The sequence below is a fragment of the Salvelinus sp. IW2-2015 genome, linkage group LG8, assembly GCF_002910315.2.
Source record: "Salvelinus sp. IW2-2015 linkage group LG8, ASM291031v2, whole genome shotgun sequence".
NCBI lineage: Eukaryota > Metazoa > Chordata > Actinopteri > Salmoniformes > Salmonidae > Salvelinus > Salvelinus sp. IW2-2015.
Genome location: NC_036848.1, coordinates 35,063,865 through 35,085,143, shown reverse-complemented (window position 1 = coordinate 35,085,143; position 21,279 = coordinate 35,063,865). Strand labels below are relative to the sequence as shown.

Below are 21,279 nucleotides of genomic sequence, written 5' to 3'. Positions count from 1 at the left end.
CGAAGTGTGACTTGTCGTTCATTCACGCCATAGACTATAAAGTAGGGGTTCTCTTGTTCTGGACCAGAAGCCTCCGCAGTGTGCATGCTTCAACTCCCCAGGACCTGATTAGACCAAGGTTTCTCAAGTTCAGTTGAACTAAAGAGATCCATCCTCTGACTAGACTGCCTTAAAATTACATCTAAAAAGGCATTACATCTGATTGTTTTCCTACTGCTCTACACAACCTGCTCCACATTTTCAATCTGAATGAAGTATAGAAATGTTTCTAAATGATTATGCGATGATGAGATCTTCATTTATGTCTTCACACCCCAGAGTTGATGCTTGGTGGAAGCACCTTTGACAGGAATTACAGCTGTAAATCATTTTAAATAAGATTCTACCGACCCTGCACAACTCTTAGAGCAACATAACCATTGTTTTTGTCAAAATTGCTAAAGCTCAGTAAATTTGTTTGGAAGTCACTGAAGGACAGCAATATTCAAATGTTTCTATTTTTTTTAAGCAGATTTATGTCAGGACTGAGACTAGACCCCTCAGGAACACTCAACACCTCTTAGAAAGCCATTCTGGTGTGTCTTCGGCATTACGATTTATGTAATTGTCCAGCTGAAAAATACAACTATCCCAGGATTAGTTATTCAGAAGACTGAGGCAGGTGTTCCTCTAACTTTTTACCTGGGCTTTGTTCCTTTCATATTTATTTTGATCCTGACAAACTCGAGTCTGACGGTGACAAGCATACCCATGACATGATGCTGCCCCCATGATACTTGAAAATACAGGGGCAGTGGCGTGTATTCATGGATGCCATGGGAAGCCAGGCTTCCCCAAAAAGGAAGAAATATATTTTTTGTTTTTCTGTCGTTCATAAATGTCCTTCACTAGAGGTTGAATGTACAGTGCCTTCGGTAAGTATTCAGATCCCTTTACTTTTTCCACCTTTTGTTACGTTACAGCCTTATTCTAAAATAGATTAAATAAATACAAATCTTCAGCAATCTACACACAATACCCCATAATGACAAAGCAATTTTTGAATAAAAAAAATACCTTATATACATAAGTATTCAGACCCTTTGCTATGAGACACGAAATTGAGGTCAGGTGCATCCTGTTTCCATTGATCATCCTTGAGCTGTTTCTACAACTTGGAGTCCACCAGTGGTAAATTCAAATGATTGGACATGATTTGGAAAGGCACACACCTGTCTATAAAAGGTCCCACTGTTAACAGTGCATGTCAGAGCAAAAACCAAGCCATGAGGTCAAATGTAATTGTAAATGCTCCAAGACAGGATTGTGTCGAGGCACAGATCTGGGCAAGGTTACCCAAATACATTCTGCAGCATTGCTGGTCCCCAAACACACAGTGGCCTCCATCATTCTTAAATGGAAAAACTCTGTTTTCGCTTTGTTATTATGGGGTATTGTGTGTAGATTGATGGGGAAAAGGTTTTATTTAATCCATTTTAGAATACGGATGTAACGTAACAAAATGTGGAAAAAGTTAAAGGGTCTGAATACTTTCCGAATGCATTGCATGTCAGTGTCAAGGCAACTGAGGGGAGGATAGCTCATAATAATGGCTGGAACGGTACTTTTGGAATGACATCAACCCATGGAAACCGTGTGTTTGATGCATTTGATACCATTCCACTAACTCCGTTCCAGCCATTACCACGAGCCCGTGCTCCCCATTTAAGGTGCCACAAACCTCCTGTAGTGTCAAGGCATATGAACTAACAGGTTATAGAGCAAACAACGCAATTATCACAACACATAGGTTGTAAAATGCATTATTTTCCCTGGCTTGCCTTCCCCAGTGATTTTACCCACGCACCGCTTTATGTGATAACTGGCAAAGGGTGTGTAGACTCACTAGGCATTGTAGTGGAGCTGCAGTTTCCACTAGGGGGCAGCAAAGGTCTATTTCAGTAAAATCACTGTCGACTACTAGATACATTATATCTGATGTTTTTATCTTTACAACTGTAACCAATTGCTGTATTGGTAACGAGTGAAATAAAAGTTTTGCAAAAGTAATGTCAGACATTTGGTAACCAGTTATTAATACCAATAAGGCTCCTCTGGAGTTTGTATACATCAATGATGTCTCTCTTGCTGCTGGTGATTCTCTGATCCACCGCTACGCTGACGACACCATTCTGTATACTTCTGGCTCTTCTTTGGACACTGTGTTAACAACCCTCCAGACGAGCTTCAATGCCATACAACTCTCCTTCCGTTGCCTCCAATTGCTCTTAAATACAAGTAAAACTAAATGCATGCTCTTCAACCGATCGCTGCCTGCACCTGCCCGCCCGTCCAGCATCACTACTCTGGACGGTTCTGACTTAGAGTATGTGGACAATTACAAATACATAGGTATTTGGTTAGACTGTAAACTCTCCTTCCAGACTCACATCAAACATCTCCAATCCAAAGTTAAATCTAGAATTGGCTTCCTATTTCGCAACAAAGCATCCTTCACTCATGCTGCCAAACATACCCTCGTAAAACTAACCATCCTACCGATCCTCGACTTCGGCGATGTCATTTACAAAATAGCCTCCAATACCCTACTCAATAAATTGGATGCAGTCTATCACAGTGCCATCTGTTTTGTCACCAAAGCCCCATAAACTACCCACCACTGCGACCTGTACGCTCTCGTTGTCTGGCCCTCGCTTCATACTCGTCACCAAACCCACTGGCTCCAGGTCATCTACAAGACCCTGCTAGGTAAAGTCCCCCCTTATCTCAGCTCACTGGTCACCATAGCAGCACCCACCTGTAGCACGCTCTCCAGCAGGTATATCTCTCTGGTCAACCCCAAAGCCAATTCCTACTTTGGCCTCCTCTCCTTCCAGTTCTCTGCTGCCAATGACTGGAACGAACTACAAAAATCTCTGAAACTGGAAACACTTATCTCCTTCACCAGCTTTAAGCACCAGCTGTCAGAGCAGCTCACAGATTACTGCACCTGTACATAGCCCATCTATAATTTAGCCCAAACAACTACCTCTTCCCCTACTGTATTTATTTATTTATTTATTTATTTTGCTCCTTTGCACCCCATTATTTATATTTCTACTTTGCACATTCTTCCACTGCAAATCTACCATTCCAGTGTTTTACTTGCTATATTGTATTTACTTCGCCACCATGGCCTTTTTTTGCCTTTACCTCCCTTATCTCACCTCATTTGCTCACATTGTATATAGACTTATTTTTCTACTGTATTATTGACTGTATGTTTGTTTTACTCCATGTGTAACTCTGTGTTGTTGTATGTGTCGAACTGCTTTGCTTTATCTTGGCCAGGTCGCAATTGTAAATGAGAACTTGTTCTCAACTTGCCTACCTGGTTAAATAAAGGTGAAAAAACGATTAATGGCTGTGTCCAGGCACTCTGTGTTGTGTTGTGCTAAAAACAGCCCTTAGCCGTGGTATATTGGCCATATATCACAAACCCCCGAGGAGCCATATTGCTTAACTAATGTATAGATCATGTATAGTTTTTTATTCTGACAATAAAGTTAGTCATTAGAGGTAAAAAATAAAACATCTAAAAATAAAACATAATTAATATAATCTATACTGAACAAAAATATAAACGCAACATGTAAAGTGTTGGTCCCATGTTTCATGAGCTGAAATAAAAGATCCCAGATTTTTTTAATATGCACCAAAAAAAATAATCTCAAATTTTTTGTACAAATTTGTTACATCCCTGTTAGTGAGCATGTTTCCTTTGCCAAGATAATCCATCCATCTGATAGGTGTATCATATCAAGAAGCTGATTAAACAGCATGATCATTACATAGGTGGACCTTATCCTCAGTAGAGGCGTGTCCATTTTGTGGGAAAACTTTTCTCGAGACTTAACAGCCACCTTCCCAAATGCAAGATGGCTCCAGTCACCATGACAACACAAAGACCCCCCTTGCCTACTTAACCTAATCACATGTAAGAAGAGCAAAAAGACATCATCATCACCTTCAAGAATTTCTACTAAGAGTCAGAAGACATCATCTTCATCATTTTCTCCACCTTCATCAGCACCACCGGCAAAGACAATTAAGACTAAGAAAACATCATCATCTTCCTCATCATTGCAAACTACTAAGAAGAGTAAGTAGACACTGTCATCACCATCTTCATCTTCCACACCATCAACTAAGAGTATGAAAAAGCAGAAGCTCCTTGAGACTTTGATAGTCTCCAAGGAGAGTTTGGTTAAATATCCAGCCCAGACCCCCACGAATCTCAAAGCTACAACAACCACAACCAAGCTCAACGCAGCCCCAGCCCTAGACCCTGCTACAGACACAGCCAAGACTAAACCCAAAGCTACTTCAGTCAAGCTCAACGCAGACCCAGCCCCAGACCCTGCTACAGACACAGCAAGACTAAACCCAAAGCTACTTCAGTCAGCCTCAGACGCAGACCCAGCCCCAGAACCCTGCTACAGACCACAGCCAAGACTAACCCAAAGCTACTTCAGTCAACTCAACGCAGACCCAGCCCCAGACCCTGCTACAGACACAGCCAAGATAAACCCCAAGCTACTTCAGTCAAGCTCAACGCAGCCCCAGCCCCAGCCCTGCTACAGAACAGCCAAGACTAAACCCAAAGCTACTTCAGTCAAGCTCAACGCAGACCACCCCAGACCCTGCTACAGACACAGCCAAACTAAACCCAAAGCTACTTTCAGTCTCGCTCAACGCAGACCCAGCCCCAGACCCTGCTACAGTACAGCCAAGACTAAACCCAAATGCTACTTCAGTCAAGCTCAACGCAAGCCCCCACGAAGACCTGCTACAGACACAGCCAAGACTAATCCAAAGCTACTTCAGTCAAGCTCAACGCAGACCCAGCCAGACCCTGCTACAGACACAGCCAAGACTAAACCCAAAGCTACTTCAGTCAAGCTCAACGCAGAGCCCAGACCCTGCTACAGTCACGCCAAGAAGACTAAACGCCAAAGCTACTTCAGTCAAGCTCAAAGCAGCCCCAGACCCAGACCCTGCTACAGACACAGCCAAGACTAAACCAAAGCTACTTCAGTCAGCTCAACGCAGACCCAGACCCAGACCCTGCCTCAGTCACAGCCAAGACTAACCCAAAGCTACTTCAGTCAAGCTCAACGCAGACCCAGCCCCAGCCCCTGCTACAGACACAAGCCAAGACTAAACCCCAAAGCTACTTCAGGCATCTCAACGCAGACCCAGCCCCCATACCCTGCTACAGTCACAGCCAAGACTCTAAACCCAAAGCTACTTCAGTCAAGCTCAACGCAGACCCAGCCCCAGACCCTGCTACAGACACAGCCAAGACTAAACCCAAAGCTACTTCAGTCAAGCTCAAAGCAGCCCCAGCCACTGCTACAGTCACAGCCAGCACTAAAGCCAAAGCTGCTTCTAAGAAGAAGGTGTCACTGAAAGAGCTAATTGAGCTATCCGCTCAGACAGCCAGAGCTGCTGCCACACTATCCAAGGATCCTTTAGCAGGGAAAAAAAGAGAAGCAAGATGCTTCTGGCAGAAGGTGGAGTTTGGGAGCAGTAGAGAGGAGTGGTCAGCCCAGACCCCGCATCCAAGACCACACCACCAGCACAGCTGACCTCAAACGTGACCGTCAGTACAGCAAGACAACCGTATTGGATCATAACCCAACCATAACCTTTGACCTAAAAAAAAACAGTCTACGCAGCAAGACAAGCAACAGGGACCACTCACGGTCAACCACGTTTCAACAGTGCTGGATCGTGTTCAGACCACGAACACTGATCATAACAAAGACCATCTATACAACAAGACCAGATGTCTTTTCACGGTTGACCTTGTTCAAAGCTCAACCACAAACCCCGCCCTCAGTGGTAACCATGAAACTTGTTGGCATGTTAGCGCCTGATGCTAACTCAGTCCAGTCGCCAACCCTCAGACCTCACTAACTGGACTAGTCACAAGCAAAAGCCAACACTAACCGAGAGAATAAGAGATCTCAACAGCAACATACAACCCAGCCTTCCCCCCTCCCTTTCAGCCATCACCTCTGTTCCCTCTGCCCCTTCCCTCACCTCTTCAGGATTACCCCACCGTGGCCTGAATAGAGGGTCACCCCACCTCAGCCTTTTAATTTCTCTCCCTCTCTCTGTGTCTCCATCCCTGTACTCTGATCCTGCCTCTCTCTCCCTCCTCCCTCCTCACTCAATACCCCTTGGACCCCCCCCGTATGGACGCAACGCTTGAGATAGGACTCAAGATAACGTCATCACCCTGCTATCTTACTGGCCCAATACTGGAAGGACTGATGCTTCATGCATCTACTCGGTTCACTCCCTGTCTCCCATTCCCCCCTCCTCCTCCCTCTCACCCTCCGACTCTTTCTGCCCCTCCTCTTTTCTTTCTTTCACCTCTCTCCCTCTCATCGAGGACAGCAACAGCCAATCAGAGCGTGACGAGGGAGAGAGCGCCACTCAACACCAGGAAGTACGGCACTGAGCAGAGGATAATGGGTCAGTAGTGTTTGTCTAGTACTACTTTATTTAGACTGGCTAACACCGTTAACCTTTGACACCCCTACTCCCTGTAGAAGAGATGATGAGTTGCAGGTGCACTGTCTCTAGGGGAGGTGAGGCTGAAGGAACTGCCTGGCTTGATCGCTAACCGAGCTCCCGTCAACCCCATACAGGGAATACTGGCCCTGCACAGAGGTAGGACACCCCGCACACACACTCACTCACACACACTCACTCACACAGTATCTTTTTGATTATCCCAAGATATAGCTCACTTCCAACTGTCATTTTCTATCTCTCTCTAGGATAGCAGTGGTACTACGGGAGGTACTGTATATAGACGTGAGGACAGGTGGAATGGGAGGAGTGGCCATGCTGCTCGCAGGATACTGCATCCTCAGCTACACCTGCAGCTACCCACACATCAGTAAGTGTGTGCATGTGTTTGTCAATTCAAACTCTTTCAAGAAAATCTTTCTTTAATGACTGCGTTTTCCCTCTATAGAGCATGATCGCTGGAGGAAGTACCACTGAGCCCTGGCGGTAAGGGTCAGACTAAGGGGAAACCTCTGTCACTCAGGGACGGAGCCCCTAGTGGTGGAGACAAGATGTGCAGAGCTGTAGTCTCGTGTTACCTGGAAATAAAGGCTAGAAGAGCTGAAGCTATGGCGAGTTCTCTACATAGAATCGTCTGTGAGAGGTGGGAGAATGTGAAAGAGGCAACACTAAGGTGCTGAGCGAAAAAGTCTCATTTCAGTTTCATGTCTTCTAGTCTAGACGTTATATATACACTATATATACAAAGGTATGTGGACACCCCTTCAAATTCGTGGTTTCGGCTATTTCAGCCACACCCATTGCTGGCAGGTGTATAAAATTGAGCACACAGCCATGCAATCTCCATAGACAAACATTGGTAGTAGAATGGCCTTACTGAAGAGCTCAGTGACTGTCAACGTGGCACCATCATAGGATGCTCCCAGTTTGTCAGTTTGTCAAATTTCTGCCCTGTAAGTGCTGTTACTGTGAAGTGGAAACGTCTAGGAGCAACAACGGCTCTGCCGCAAAGTGGTAGGCCACACAAGCTCACAGAACGGGACCGCCGAGTGCTGAAGTGCGTAGCGCGTAAAACACGTCTGCCGGGACAGGGGCTGAGATTAAAAATAAAAGAATATAGGACAAAACACACATCACGACAAGAGAGACAACACAACACTACATAAAGAGGGACCTAAGACAACAACATAGCAAGGCAGCAACACATAACATCACAGCATGGTAGCAACACAACATGGCAGCAGCACAAAACAAGGTACAAACATTATTGGGCACAGACAACAGCACAAAGAACAATAAAGTAGAGACAACAATACATCACGCAAAGCAGCCACAACTGTCAGTAACAGTCTTTGAATGAAGAGATTGAGATAAAACTGTCCAGTTTGAGTGTTTGTTGCAGCTCGTTCCAGTCGCTAGCTGCAGCCAACTGAAAAGACAAGCGACCCAGGGATGTGTGTGCTTTAGGGACCTTTAACAGAATGTGACTGGCAGAATGGGTGTTATGTGGAGGATGAGGGCTGCAGTAGATATCTCAGATAAAGGGGAGTGCGGCCTAAGAGGGTTTTATAAATAAGCATCAACCAGTGGGTCTTGCAACAGGTATACAGAGATGACCAGTTTACAGAGGAGTATAGAGTGCAGTGATGTGTCCTATAAGGAGCATTGGTGGAGCACCCTTACCTGCCGATCTATAAATTAGATCTCCGTAATCTAGCATGGGTAGGATGGTTATCTGAATCAGGGTTAGTTTGGCAGCTAGGGTGAAAGAGGAGCGATTACAATAGAGGAAACCAGGCCTAGACTTAACCTTAGCCTGCAGCTTTGATATGTACTGAGAGGACAGTGTACCGTCTAGCCATACTCCCAAGTACTTGTATGAGGTGACTACCTCAATGTGCTACCATAGTGCAAATGTTAAAGTTTGGTAGAGGGGGAATAATGGTCTGGGGCTGTTTTTTATGGTTCGGTCTAAGCCCCTTAGTTTCAGTGAAGGGAAAGCTTAACGCTACAGCATACAATGACATTCTAAACAATTCTGTGCTTACAACTTTGTGGCAACAGTTTGGGGAAGGCCCTTTCCTGGTGCAGCATGACAATGCCCGTGTACAAAGCGAGGTCCATACAGAAAGGGTTTCTCGAGATCGGTGTGGAAGAACTTGACTGGCCTGCACAGAGCCCTGACCTCAACCCCATTGAACACCTTTGGGATGAATTGGAACGACGACTGCGAGCCAGGCCTAATCGCTCAACATCAGTGCTCAACATCAGTGCCCAACCTCACTAAAGCTGTTGTGGCTGAATGGACGCTAGTCCCCGCAGCAATGTTCCAACGTCTAGTGGAAAGCCTTCCCAGAAGAGTGGAGGCTGTTGTAGCAGCAAAGGGGGGACCAACTTCATAATAACGCCCCTGATTTTGGAATGAGATATTCGACTAGCAGGTGTCCACATTCTTTTGGTCACTTAGTGTATCAGTATATATCTGAAGTATTTATGTGGCTTTTTTTCTTTTCTTTTTCTGTTGTGATGAAAGGGAAGGATACTTCAACAGCACTTGTATTACTAGGACTAGTTAAGATTACTTGTTGTGTGAACAGCAACGAAGTGAAACCAGAACCTGTGAAGGGCTCCCAAGCCTGTCCACCTGCCCTCTGTCACTCTTGGACTGTCTTTGTATATGGCTCATGATTTCGCTATACCAGCAACATGCTACGTTGTAAGTCTGTGGTGCCTTGAATTAATTGAATGTGAAATAATGACCAGCAGTATGAGTTTAAACTGGACCCCACAACAAACTGAATGTCTAAACTACCACCAATAATACATTTGTTGGAGAATGTATTAAATCAATCAGGCTGAGCCAGTTTATGATTGTATTCAAAATGAATTTATTATTGACCTATTTTTGCTGTTGTAGTAAACACACAAACTAGAAATGAACAACTGACAGTATTTTGTAACAATTTCTCTTGGAACACTTCAAAGCCAACAGAATAAAAAAGAACTTCATTTTTCTCGTGTTTTTCCTCTGGGGTTTTCCTTACAAAAAATTATAAATATTTATGTTTCACGTTTTCATTTTTTATACCAAAAAAACCCTATACAAATCATGTAGATAGTGAGACAGACCAAAAGAAAGTCAACAGTGAAAACGGGTCAAGAAAGTAGAAATGTATTGCTCTCCTTGGCGGAAAGGGCATAGCCTAGTACCTCAACCCCTCAAGACACTCCTGTGTGAAATTACTTCCCGTTTCCCATATAGTCCACTACTTTTGAGTCACATAGTTACATAGTTACATAGGCTCTGGGTAAAAATATATGGGGAATAGTGTGTCATTTGAGTGTCGACCAGCAGACACAGGGGTCCTCAGGACCAGGGCTGAGAAGGCCACACCCAGTGGTTGTGTTCCTCTGCTCAGACACCGCTGGCACATGAAGACCTTACTGGTGCCCGACGTCACGGCACAGTCAATGACGTGGCACGCAACCATTGGTTGATGTATGCAACGTTTGAGCAGGAGAACACGACCATTCAATCCCTTACTCACTCAGACACAAGACAAACTGACAAACAGGCAGTGACGTGTTCTCCTTCTCTCTATCTAAGGCCTTCAGCCTGTTCCTTCAGTCAGTTTAAAAGCATAGTTTACATACACTTGTCTCTCATCTCTCAACTGTGCGGAGGGAGAGAAGGATAGAGTGGAGGAGGGGAAACTAAGTGTGCTAGGGAACGAGTAACATTCCTCCGGGGTGAGTGAACACACGCACACACAACAAACATACAAACACACCAGCACACGTACACAGAGAGTGGACATACATATATATACACATATATACCTTCCAGGGTCATTGGATCACATGACAGTGAGACATTGCCATGGTTGCGTGTTGACGTCGCTGGGACACACATCACTAACAACACAAATAATAGTGATGTTTCATTTCTAAAAAAGTAACTAAATCTAATCTAAATAAAAAAAGATAAACATGTCGTAACATTTCTCCCTCAATCTGAGGAGTTAGCTCCCCCCAACACCAATACACTTGTGTGTGTGTGTGTGTGTGTGTGTGTGTGTGTGTGTCTTGGTTCTTCTATACTTGTGGGGACAAGGATAGTAAAACAAGGAAAATTCTCCCTCGTGGGGACATTTCCCACATCCCCATGGGGACAAATGCTATTTTAAGCTTAGAGGGTAGGTTTAGGGTTATGCTTACAATTAGGGTTAGGGTAAGGGGTTAGGTTTAGGGTTTGGGTTACAGGTTAAGGTCAGGAAAAATAGGATTTTGAATGGAAATTTATTTTAGGTCCCCATGAAGATAGAACAAAATGTGTGTGTTTGATGTGTGGGTTGGTTTTTCTATCCTTGTGGGGAACTAAAATCCCCAAAAGTCCCCACAAGGATAGTAAAAAAAAAAAGAACAATTCTCCCTAGTGGGTACATGAGGACAAACGCTATTTTAGGTTTAGGGTTATGGTTACAATTATGGTTAGAATTAGGTTTAGGGGTTAGGAGTTCAAATCAAACGTTGTCACATGCGCAGGCCGAACACCAGTGTTTAGGGATTAAGGTTAGGTAAAATAGGATTTTGAATGGAAATTAATTTTAGGTCCCCACGAGGATAGAAGAACAAAACATGTGTGTGTGTGCGCGCGGAGGGGCATCACATACCTTTAAGGTACATAAGAAAAATGTCAAAGATACATTTCAAAAACTGACAGAAAACCAAAAGCTGCTTTAGTAGTTAGACACTCAGAGTGTGAGTGAGTCTCTCTGGCTTGACTATGAAAACTGAAGTATAAAACAGAAAAATAACATATTTCTTGTAGTTGTCATATCCATCAAATGACTGTGGTATTATACACTGAGTATACAAAACATTAAGAACACCTGCTCTTTCCTGGTGAATCCAGGCGAAAGCTATGATCCCTTCATTATGTCACTTGTTAAATCCACTTCAATCAGTGTAGATGAAGGGGAGAAGTATTTTTAAGCCTTGAGACAATTGAGACATGGATTGTGTATGTTTGCCATTCAGAAGTACAAATAGGCAAGACCAAAAATGTAAGTGCCTTTGAACGAGGTATGGTAGTAGGTGCCAGGCACACCGGTTTCTGTCAACAACTGCAATGATGCTGGATTTTTCACACTCAACAGTTTCCCGTGTGTATCAAGAATGTTCCACCACCCAAAGGACATCCAGTCAACTTGACACAACTGTGGGAAGCATTAGAGTCAACATGGGCCAGCATCCCTGTGGAACACTTTCGACACCTTATAGAGTCATTCCCCGACGAATTGAGGCTGTTATCTTGGGAAAAAAGGAGGGTGTTCCTAATGTTTGGTATACTCAGTGTGTGAAGATGTGTAATGTCAGGTGCAAAAATGAAAGGACATTTCTTACAAGGCTTCTTCATGTAAACATTTGAAGGACAACATAGAATTTCTCAGGCACAGAATCATCATCATCATTATCATCTTCTTCCTCCCTAAACTTCAGCATAATTGCACGTGGCTAAAGTTGGGGTTCAGGGGGTTGATATCTTCTTCCGGCTCACACCCAACAGGACATGATGTAACACAGGTCATGACCCCTGGCTGTCCTACAGTAACCATAGTACTGTAACCATAGAAAAATGATCTAGATTATATTTCTATGACTGTAACTAACTCAGAGCTGGTTGAAAAGGACTGACAATGGGAGAGTAAAATAAGAAAATAAACAATAACAAACATGTAGCCCCAAGAATGAGCCGGCGGGGCAAAGGATGGGAGGATGAGAGAGATGGAGAGATAGAATGGTGGCACGTCCGTCTGTCAAATCTGTCTGTCTAACATTCTAGAATGCTGTTGACGGCTGCCTCTAGAACCGAGTCTGTGTCGGGCGGGGTGGGAGGGAGGGGTAGGGGGGCCTGGGGGTGAGAGGACAGGTGAGACAGGTGCTGAGTCTGTTCCGTCCCTGTCGACACTGCCGCTGTGGCCGTAGCAGCCACGTTTCCAAGGTGATAGTTGCTGTTGTTGTTGTTGTTGCTACAAGCAGCTTTGTTTCCATAGTTGCTATGTTGAGTCCTCTTCAGGTCAATGATACTCTTATAAGAGTCTATTCCTCCTCCCCCACTACCTCCCCCCGGGTCTCCATAGCCCGACTGGGGGTCTGTCCTGTAAGGGGGGTCTGTGGTCGCCCCCCTGTCTGTCTGTTTACCGCCGTGGCTGGACGAGGGGGAGGAGAGAGGGTCCAAGGGGAGGCAGGGTAGGGAGACGGGAGATGTCTTCACCCCACAGCAGAACTCTTCCAAGAAGCCATCTATGGAGGGAGAGAGAGAGAGAGAGAAAGATGATGAGAAAAAATAATGGTCCACACTTTTTCAATGGTCCACACCCCTGCCAAGTCCCGCCTCCTCACCTGGGTCCACCAGTATCATACGTTTGTCTTGTGTCAGGTTCTGGCGCTCCTCTTGGTTGAAGGTCCTGTCAATCATCACCATCTCTGAGGAGGGACTGGAGCGCTGCAGGGAGGGGAAGGGACTTCCTGTTAGCACAACACTTTTCAAAGATTCAAAAATAATTGTGTGTGTGTATACTCACCTCAGCCTCCACCATCAGCAGTCGTCTGTATTTGTTGATCATGACCTGGGTCCTCTTCAATACCTGAGTCGCCATCGACTCAAACTCATCATCCACTGTTAAGAGACAGAACACAGTGGTTACACAAACACACACACACACTAGTGGTGCATGGATTGACACAACCTGTAGTCCCAGCGGTTATGTGCGCAGGGCGGGCGGGTTTAGGGTCATGAAATATGGCGTGGATGAAGGGCGGGAGGGTGGCGGGCGGGTTTAGGGTCATGAAATATGGCGTGGATGAAGGGCGGGGGGGGGGGGGGGGGGGGGGGGGGGGGGTTTGAATAAAGAGAAAACAATGCATTAAAAATCCATAAATGTATCATTCTTAAGCAGTTCATATCTATAGGCTACATTGAAGTTTTTATTTCATTATTTATTTAGGGACTAACTAAGTTTACCAAATACACACCAATTGCCAAATGTTTTGGGAACTTGGGCAGAAAAAGTTAACGTCAATCCACTGAGACAAAAAGTCTGAGTTGAATTCAATAAGAGAAAAGCTGCGAAATGTAGAGTTGAAAATAAATAGGAGGGTCAGAACAGTAGCATGATGTCTGGGTCAGATTTGGTGAAGTGGTAGAAGAGGATGATTGCAGTGGCAGCTACGTTCTGTGTAATGATCGTGAGACACTATTCCAATTCATTTACAAAATCTATATTTTGACTCGGGAACAGGAGTGGAGAAATATGATTCCTTTCATTCAGCCTCTTGAGAGAATGTGAATGCGCGATAGGGACCGTCGTTAAAAGGTGCTATCTTTATCAGCGCCATAAAAGCCGATAGTATTTCAACCACATAAAATATGCATCCAAGACGAACTGAAATCTTATCAGAAACATATTTGGTTGTTTTCACAGCTTTTAATTTCCTTAAAACCGGTTAAACTGATGTAATTTGTTATTTTTTTTTTTAAATAGCATTTTGTCCCCAGTCCTTAAACATCTTAGCTGCGTGAGAGAATGAGAGATGAAAAACCTTAACAATGTAAACTAGATTGAAGCATTCATTCTGTCATTAAAGACACTTCTGGTGAGCAAGGGTTGATTTAGTACTCTCGGGCAACAAAGGCATATGGCTAAGCTTCCCCTAAAGTATATTGAATTCAATTGCCAAAATTATTAAGCCTAATTAGTCTATTACATAAATTAATTAAAACATAAAAAACAGGCTACGACACCAGAATGCATGATTTGGCCACAGAGGATTATGAAAAAAGTCTTCTTTGAAAAAAATAAGCTGTGGATTGTTTTAAAATCACATTGCCTCCAGCGGAAGGGCCCACAATTTGGGCAGCGCACACGGCAAATACCAAATAGATGATTGTTGAGTTTCGACTGTCAGTGAAAAGTAGAGAGGCCCAGCCAGGCATAGGCCTATTGCAATATTTCAAAATACAATTACAGGAAAACATAGCTATTTTCTTTCCAAACTATTGCTGTAAAGCAGTGTTTCCCAAACTCGGTCCTCGGGACCCCAATGGGTGCACGTTTAGTTTTTTGCCCTAACACTACACAGCTGATTCAAATGTTCAACTAATCATCAAGCTTTGATTATTTGAATCAGCTGTGTAATGCTAGGGCAAAAAACTAAACATGCACCCCTTGGGGTCCCCGGGCCCCAAGAGAAGACATGAAAAGACTCTAATCTGTCTTTTAGTTATCAAAATTCGCAACTTAATTTAATGAACAATATAGCCTTTCTCAGGGATCATCAACTAGATTCAGCCGCGGGATGATTTTTTCTTGTAGACTGCAAATTGACCGCAAGAAGCCCAAACAGATATAATATTTGACTAAAACATAATCATTTTAAAGCTTGCTTACATATTTGAATATGATCACATACACTCAGTGGCCAGTTTATTAGGTAAACCCATCTAGTACCGGGTCGGAACCCCCTTTTTTTTTCCAGAACAGCCCAAATTCTTCGGGGAGTGGAAACATTGCTCAACGAGTATCAAGGGACCTAAAGTGTGCCAGGAAAACATTCCCCATACCATTACACCACCGCCACCAGCCTGTACCGTTGACACCAGGCAGGATGGGGCCATGGACTGGTGCTGTTTACGCCAAAACCTGACTCTGCCAACCGCATTACGCAACAGGAACCGGGATTTGTCGGACCAGGAGATATTTTTCCACTCCTCAATTATCCGGTTTTGGTGATCACGTGCTTCTTCTTGTTTTTAGTTAATAGGAGTGGAACTCAGTGTGGTCGCCTGCTATAACAGCCCATCCGTGACAAGGACCGACGAGTTGTGCATTCTGAGATGCTGTTCTGAGCTAACCATTTTCGTGAACAGGGTTGTGTAATTTAAAAAACTGTCCACTGAGTGTCTCTCTCTCTACTATGTGTGGGAATACTTTGGAACAGATTTCTGAAATTAAAATCACTTGAAGCTAATTTGCTTGTGTTTTTACAGTCAATACAAATACTGTATATATACACTGCTCAAAAAAATAAAGGGAACACTTAAACAACACAATGTAACTCCAAGTCAATCACACTTCTGTGAAATCAAACTGTCCACTTAGGAAGCAACACTGATTGACAATAAATTGCACATGCTGTTGTGCAAATGGAATAGACAACAGGTGGAAATTATAGGCAATTAGCAAGACACCCCCAATAAAGGAGTGGTTCTGCAGGTGGTGACCACAGACCACTTTTCAGTTCCTATGCTTCCTGGCTGATGTTTTGGTCACGTTTGAATGCTGGCGGTGCTTTCACTCTAGTGGTAGCATGAGACGGAGTCTACAACCCACACAAGTGGCTCAGGTAGTGCAGCTCATCCAGGATGTCATTAACTTTCTACGTGGCTAAAGGTTTGGGGTTCAGGAGGTTGATGATCTTACTTCACCGGCTCACACCCTAACAGGACATGATGTACACAGGGTCATAGGACCCTGCTGGTCCAGCAGTAACCATTAGTAACTGTAAGCCATAGATAAAATGATCTAGATTAATTTCTATGACTGTAACTAATCAGAGCTGGTTGGAAAAGATGACAAATGGGGAGTAAAATAAGAAAATAAAATCAATAACAAACATTTAGCCCCAAGAATAGCCGCGGGGCAAAGGATGGGCGGAATGAGAGAGATGGAGAGATAGAATGGTGGCACGTCCGTCTGTCAAATTCTGTCTGTTAACATTCTATAAAGAATGCTGTTTACAAGCTGCCTCTAGAACCGAGTCGTGTCGGGCAAGGGTTGGCGGGAGGGGCAAGGGGGGAGGGAGGGGCAGGGGGGCCTGGAGTTGAGAGGAGGTACAGGTGAGACAGGAAGCTGAGTCTGGGTTACGCCTGGGCATCTGTCGACATAAAGCCGCTGTGGCAGGAGGAAAGCCCACATTGGCACATGGTGATAGTTGCTGTTGTTGCTAGATGCAGCTTTGGTTTCCAAAGTTGCTATGTTAGGAGTCTCCTCAGGTGCCATGATGACTCTTTATAAGAAGAGATCTATTCTCCTTCTCCTCCTCCACCTGAGGGACTCCATAGCCCGACTGTGGGGTCTGTCCTGTAAAGGAGGGGAGTACTGTGGTCGGCACCCACTCTGTCTAGTCTGTTTACCAGTCGTGGCTGGACGAGGGAGGAGAGAGTGGTCCAAGGGGAAGGCATGGGTAGGGAGACGGGAGATGTCTTCAACCACAGCAAACTCTTCCATAAGCCATCTATGGAGAGAAGTAGAGAGGAGAAGAGAGAAAGATGATGAAGAATAAATAATGGTCCACACTTTCAATGGTCCACCCCTGCCAACCCCGCCTCCTACTGGGTCCACCAGTATCGATACGTTGGTCTTGTGGTCAGGCTTTCTGGGCGCTCCGTTGGTGAAGGTGCTGTCAAATCATCACCATCCTCTGAGGAGGGGACCGGAGCGCTGCAGGGGGGGAAGGGACTTCTTTAGCCACAACACTTTTCAAAGAATTCAAAAATAATTGTTGTGTGCTAGTATACTCACCTCACCTCACCATTCAGCAAGTCGTCTGTATTTTGTTGATCCTATGACCTGGGTCCTCTTCCAAATACAGTGAGTCGCCATCCGGGACTCATAACACCATCATCCACTGTTAGAACAGAACACAGTGGTATAACAACAAACACAGACAACACCTAGTAGGTGCATGGATGACGACACAATGTCAGTACTCACGCGTTAATGTGCGCAGGGCGGCGGTTAGGTCATGAATATGGCGTGGATGAAAGGGCGGGGAGGGGTGCGGGCGGTCATAGGGTCATGAAATTACATGGCGTGGATGAGGGCGGGCGGTGAGGCGGGCCGAATAAAGATAAATATATATATAAATATACTTAGACTTACAATATAATAATAACCTAACTAAGTTTTACCAAATAACCATAGACCCAAAATGTTTTGGATCAAATCAACTGAGAGAAAAAATGTCTGAGTTGATATTCAATATGAAAAAGCTGCGAAATGTAAGAGTTGAAATAACATAGTGAAATCAGAAGAAAGTCTGGGTCAGATTTGGTGAAGTGGTAATATAAGCAGTGGCAGCTTCATATAGAATACGCGATGAATTCAATCCCAAAACCTATATCTTGACTCGGGAAATGGAAAAAAGGAGTGGACGAGAACTATGATGTTTTCATTCAGGCCTCTTGAGAGAATGTGAATCGCGATAGGGACGTCGTTTTTAAAGAGGTGCTTATTTTTATCCAAGCGCCATAAAAGGCCGATAGAGTATTATCAACTCATCTGAAGATATGCATCAAGACCGAACTGAATCTTATAAAAACATATTTGGTTGTTTTTCACAGCTTTTAAATTTTCCTTAAATGTGTCTAAAAACGCTGGATGTAGATTTTGTATTTTTTTTTTTTAAAATAGCCATTTTTGTCCCCAGTTCCTTAAGACATTTAGCTGCGTAGAGACAGAATGGAGTAGATGAAAAAACTACATGTATAACTAGACGATTGAGGCATTCATTCTGTCATTAAAAGACTACTTCTGGGTCAGCAGGTTTGTTATAGAGTTACTCTCGTGCGACAAAGCATATCGGCTAAGCTTCCCCAAAGTATATTGAAGTTCAATTGCCAAAATTATTAAAGCCTAATTAGGTCCTATTACATAAATTAAGTAAAAACTATAAAAACAGGCTACTGACCAGATGGCATGCAGTTTGGTCACAGAGGATTATGAAATATAGTTCTCTTTGAAAAAAATAAGCTGTGGATGTTTTAAAATCACATTTGCCTCCAGCGAAGGGCCCAACAATTTGGGCCCAGCGCCACGGCAATGACATAAAATTAGATGATTGTTGATTTCAGACTGGTCAGTGAAAGTAAGAGGCCAGCCAGCATTAGCCTATTGCAATATTTCAAATACAATTAGCAGGGAAAACATAGCTATTTTCTTTCCAAATTATTCTGGTAAGAAGCAGGTTCCCAACATCGGTCCTCACGGACCAATGGGTGAGTTTATTTTTGCCCTAATCAACGAAACAGGTATCAAATGATTCAAATCTAATCAATCAAGCTTGTGGATTATTTGAAATCCAGCTGTGTATGCTAGGCAAAAACTAAACATGTCACGGCCCGTTGGTCCCGGGCCCAAGAGAAACATGAAAGGAAGACTCTAATCTGTCTGTTAGTTATCAAAGATTCGCAACTTAATTAATTGAACATATAGCCTTTCAGGGATGCACATCAACTAGATTCAGCCGCGGGATGATTTTTCTTGTAGTACTGCAGAAATTTTTGTTTTTATTGCCCAAGAAGCCCAAAACAGATATAATACTTTGACTACAAACATAAATATAGTTTAAAGGCACTTTACATTATTGAATATGAATCACATACGACTCAGTGAGCCAGTTTATTAGGTAAACCCAGATACTGAGTACCGGTTCGGACCCCGTTTTTTTTTCCAGAACAGCCCAAATTCTTCGGGGAGTGGAAACTTGCTCAACGAGTATCAAGGACCGTAAAGTGTGCCAGGAAACATCCACCCATACCATACACCACGGCACCTAGCCTGTACGTTGCCACAACAGGAAGGAGTGGGGCCATGGACTGGTGCTGTTTACGCAAAACCTGACTCCTGCCAAACCGCATTACGCAACAGGAACCGGGATTTGTCGGACCAGGAGATAGTTTTTTCCACTCCTCAACTTATCCGTTTTGGGTGATTCACGTGCTCTCTTGTTTTTAGTTATAGGAGTGAACTCAGTTGGTGCCTGCTATATCAGGCCCATCCGTGGACAAGGACCGACGAGTTGTGCAATTCTGAAGATGCTGTTCTGAGCTAACTCTATTTCGTGAAACAGGGTTTTTGTGTATTTAAAAAACTGTCCACTGAGTTGTCTCTCTCTCTACTACTGTGTGGGAATACTTTGGAACAGATTTCTGAAATTAAAAATCACTTGAAGCTAAATTTGCATTGTGTTTTTTAGCAGTCAATAACAAATACCTGTATATATACCTGCCTAAAAAACATAACAGGAACACTTAAACAACACAATGTAACTCCACAGTCAATCACACTCTGTGAGATCAAAACTGTCCACTTAGGAAGCAACACTGATTGAAATATAATTGCACATGCTGTTGTGCAATGGAATAGACAACAGGTGGAAATTATAGGCAATTAGCAAACACCCACAATAAAGAGTGGTTTGCTGAGGTGGTGACCACAGACCACTTTTCAGTTCCTAATGCTTTCCTGGCTGCGATGTTTTGGTCACGTTTGAAATGCTGGCGGGTGCTTATCACTCTAAGTGGTAAGCATGAGACGGAGTCTACAACCCACACAAGTGGCTGCAGGTAGTGCAGCTCACCAGGATGGCACATCAATGCGAGCTGTGGCAAGAAGGTTTGCTGTGTCTGTCAGAGTAGTGTCCACAGCATGGAGGCGCCTACCAGGAGACAGGACAGTACATCAGGAGACGTGAGGAGGCCGAGAGGGCAAACACCAGCAGCAGGACCGCTACCTCCGCACTTTGTGCAAGGGAGCATGCCTAGAGCCCTGCAAACATGACCTCCACGCAGGCCACAATGGTTGCATGTGTCGCTAACGGTCAAGAAACAGACTCCATGAGGGGGTATGAGGGCCCGACGTCCCACAGGTGGGGTGTGCTTACAGCCCAACCACCGTGCAAGGCACGTTTGGCATCTTTGCCCAGGAGAACACAAGATCTGGCAAATTCGCCACTGGCGCCCTGTGCTCTTCACAGGATGAAAGCAGGTTTCCACTGAGCCATGAGCACATGCTGGACAGACGTGATCAGAGCTGGAACGCCGTGGAGAACTACGTTCTGCTGCCTGCCAACACCTCCAGCATGACCGGTTTGTGCGGTGGGTCAGTCATGGTGTGGGGTGGCATTTCTTTGGGGGCCGCACAGCCATCCATGTGCTCGCCAGAGGTAGCCTGACTGCCATTAGGTACCGAGATGAGATCTCAGACTTGTGAGACCATATGCTGGTCGCGGTTGCCCTGGGTTCCTCCTAATGCCAAGACAATGATAGACCTCATGTGCTGGAGTGTGTCCAGCAGTTCCTGCAAGAGGAAGGGCATTGTGCTATGGACTGACTCGCCCGTTCCCCAGATCTAGAATCCAATTGAGCACATCGTGGACATCATGTCACGCTCCATCACCAACGCCACGTTGCACCACAGACTGTCGGAGTTGGCAGATGCTTTAGTCCATGTCTGGGGGAGATCCCTCAGGAGACATCCGCCACTCATCAGGAGCATGCCCAGGCTTGTAGGGAGGTCCATACAGGCACGTGGAGGGCACACAACCCTACTGAGCCTCATTTGACTTGTTTTAAGGACATTACATCAAAGTTGGATCAGCCTGTAGTGTGGTTTTCCACTTAATTTGAGTGTGACTCCAAATCCAGACCTCCATGGGTTGATAAATTTGATTTCCATTGATAATTTTGTGTGATTTTGTTGTCAGCACATTCAACTATGTAAACGAAAAAGTATTTATAAGAATATTTTCATTCATTCAGATCTAGGATGTGTTATTTTAGTGTTCCCTTATTTTTTTTGAGCAGTGTACTACCAGTCAAAAGTTTAAGAACACCTACTAATCAAGGGT

At 44.3% G+C, this 21,279-nt stretch overlaps 1 protein-coding gene across 3 annotated transcripts in view; it reads right to left on the bottom strand.

Moving 5' to 3' along the window:
* Positions 1–9,449: 9,449 nt before the first annotated feature.
* The window catches only part of bicral (BICRA like chromatin remodeling complex associated protein), a 28,083-nt gene continuing 16,253 nt past the window's right edge, over positions 9,450–21,279 (bottom strand). For all 3 annotated transcript variants that reach the window (XM_023993210.2, XM_023993213.2, XM_023993212.2), the window contains exons 12-14: positions 13,173–13,267; positions 12,991–13,093; positions 9,450–12,891 (exon numbers count right to left, since the gene is read on the bottom strand). In XM_023993210.2, coding sequence (XP_023848978.1) covers positions 12,419–12,891; positions 12,991–13,093; positions 13,173–13,267 — 671 coding nt within the window. In that variant the 3' untranslated portion in view covers positions 9,450–12,418. The remainder of the gene's footprint in view (positions 12,892–12,990; positions 13,094–13,172; positions 13,268–21,279) is intronic.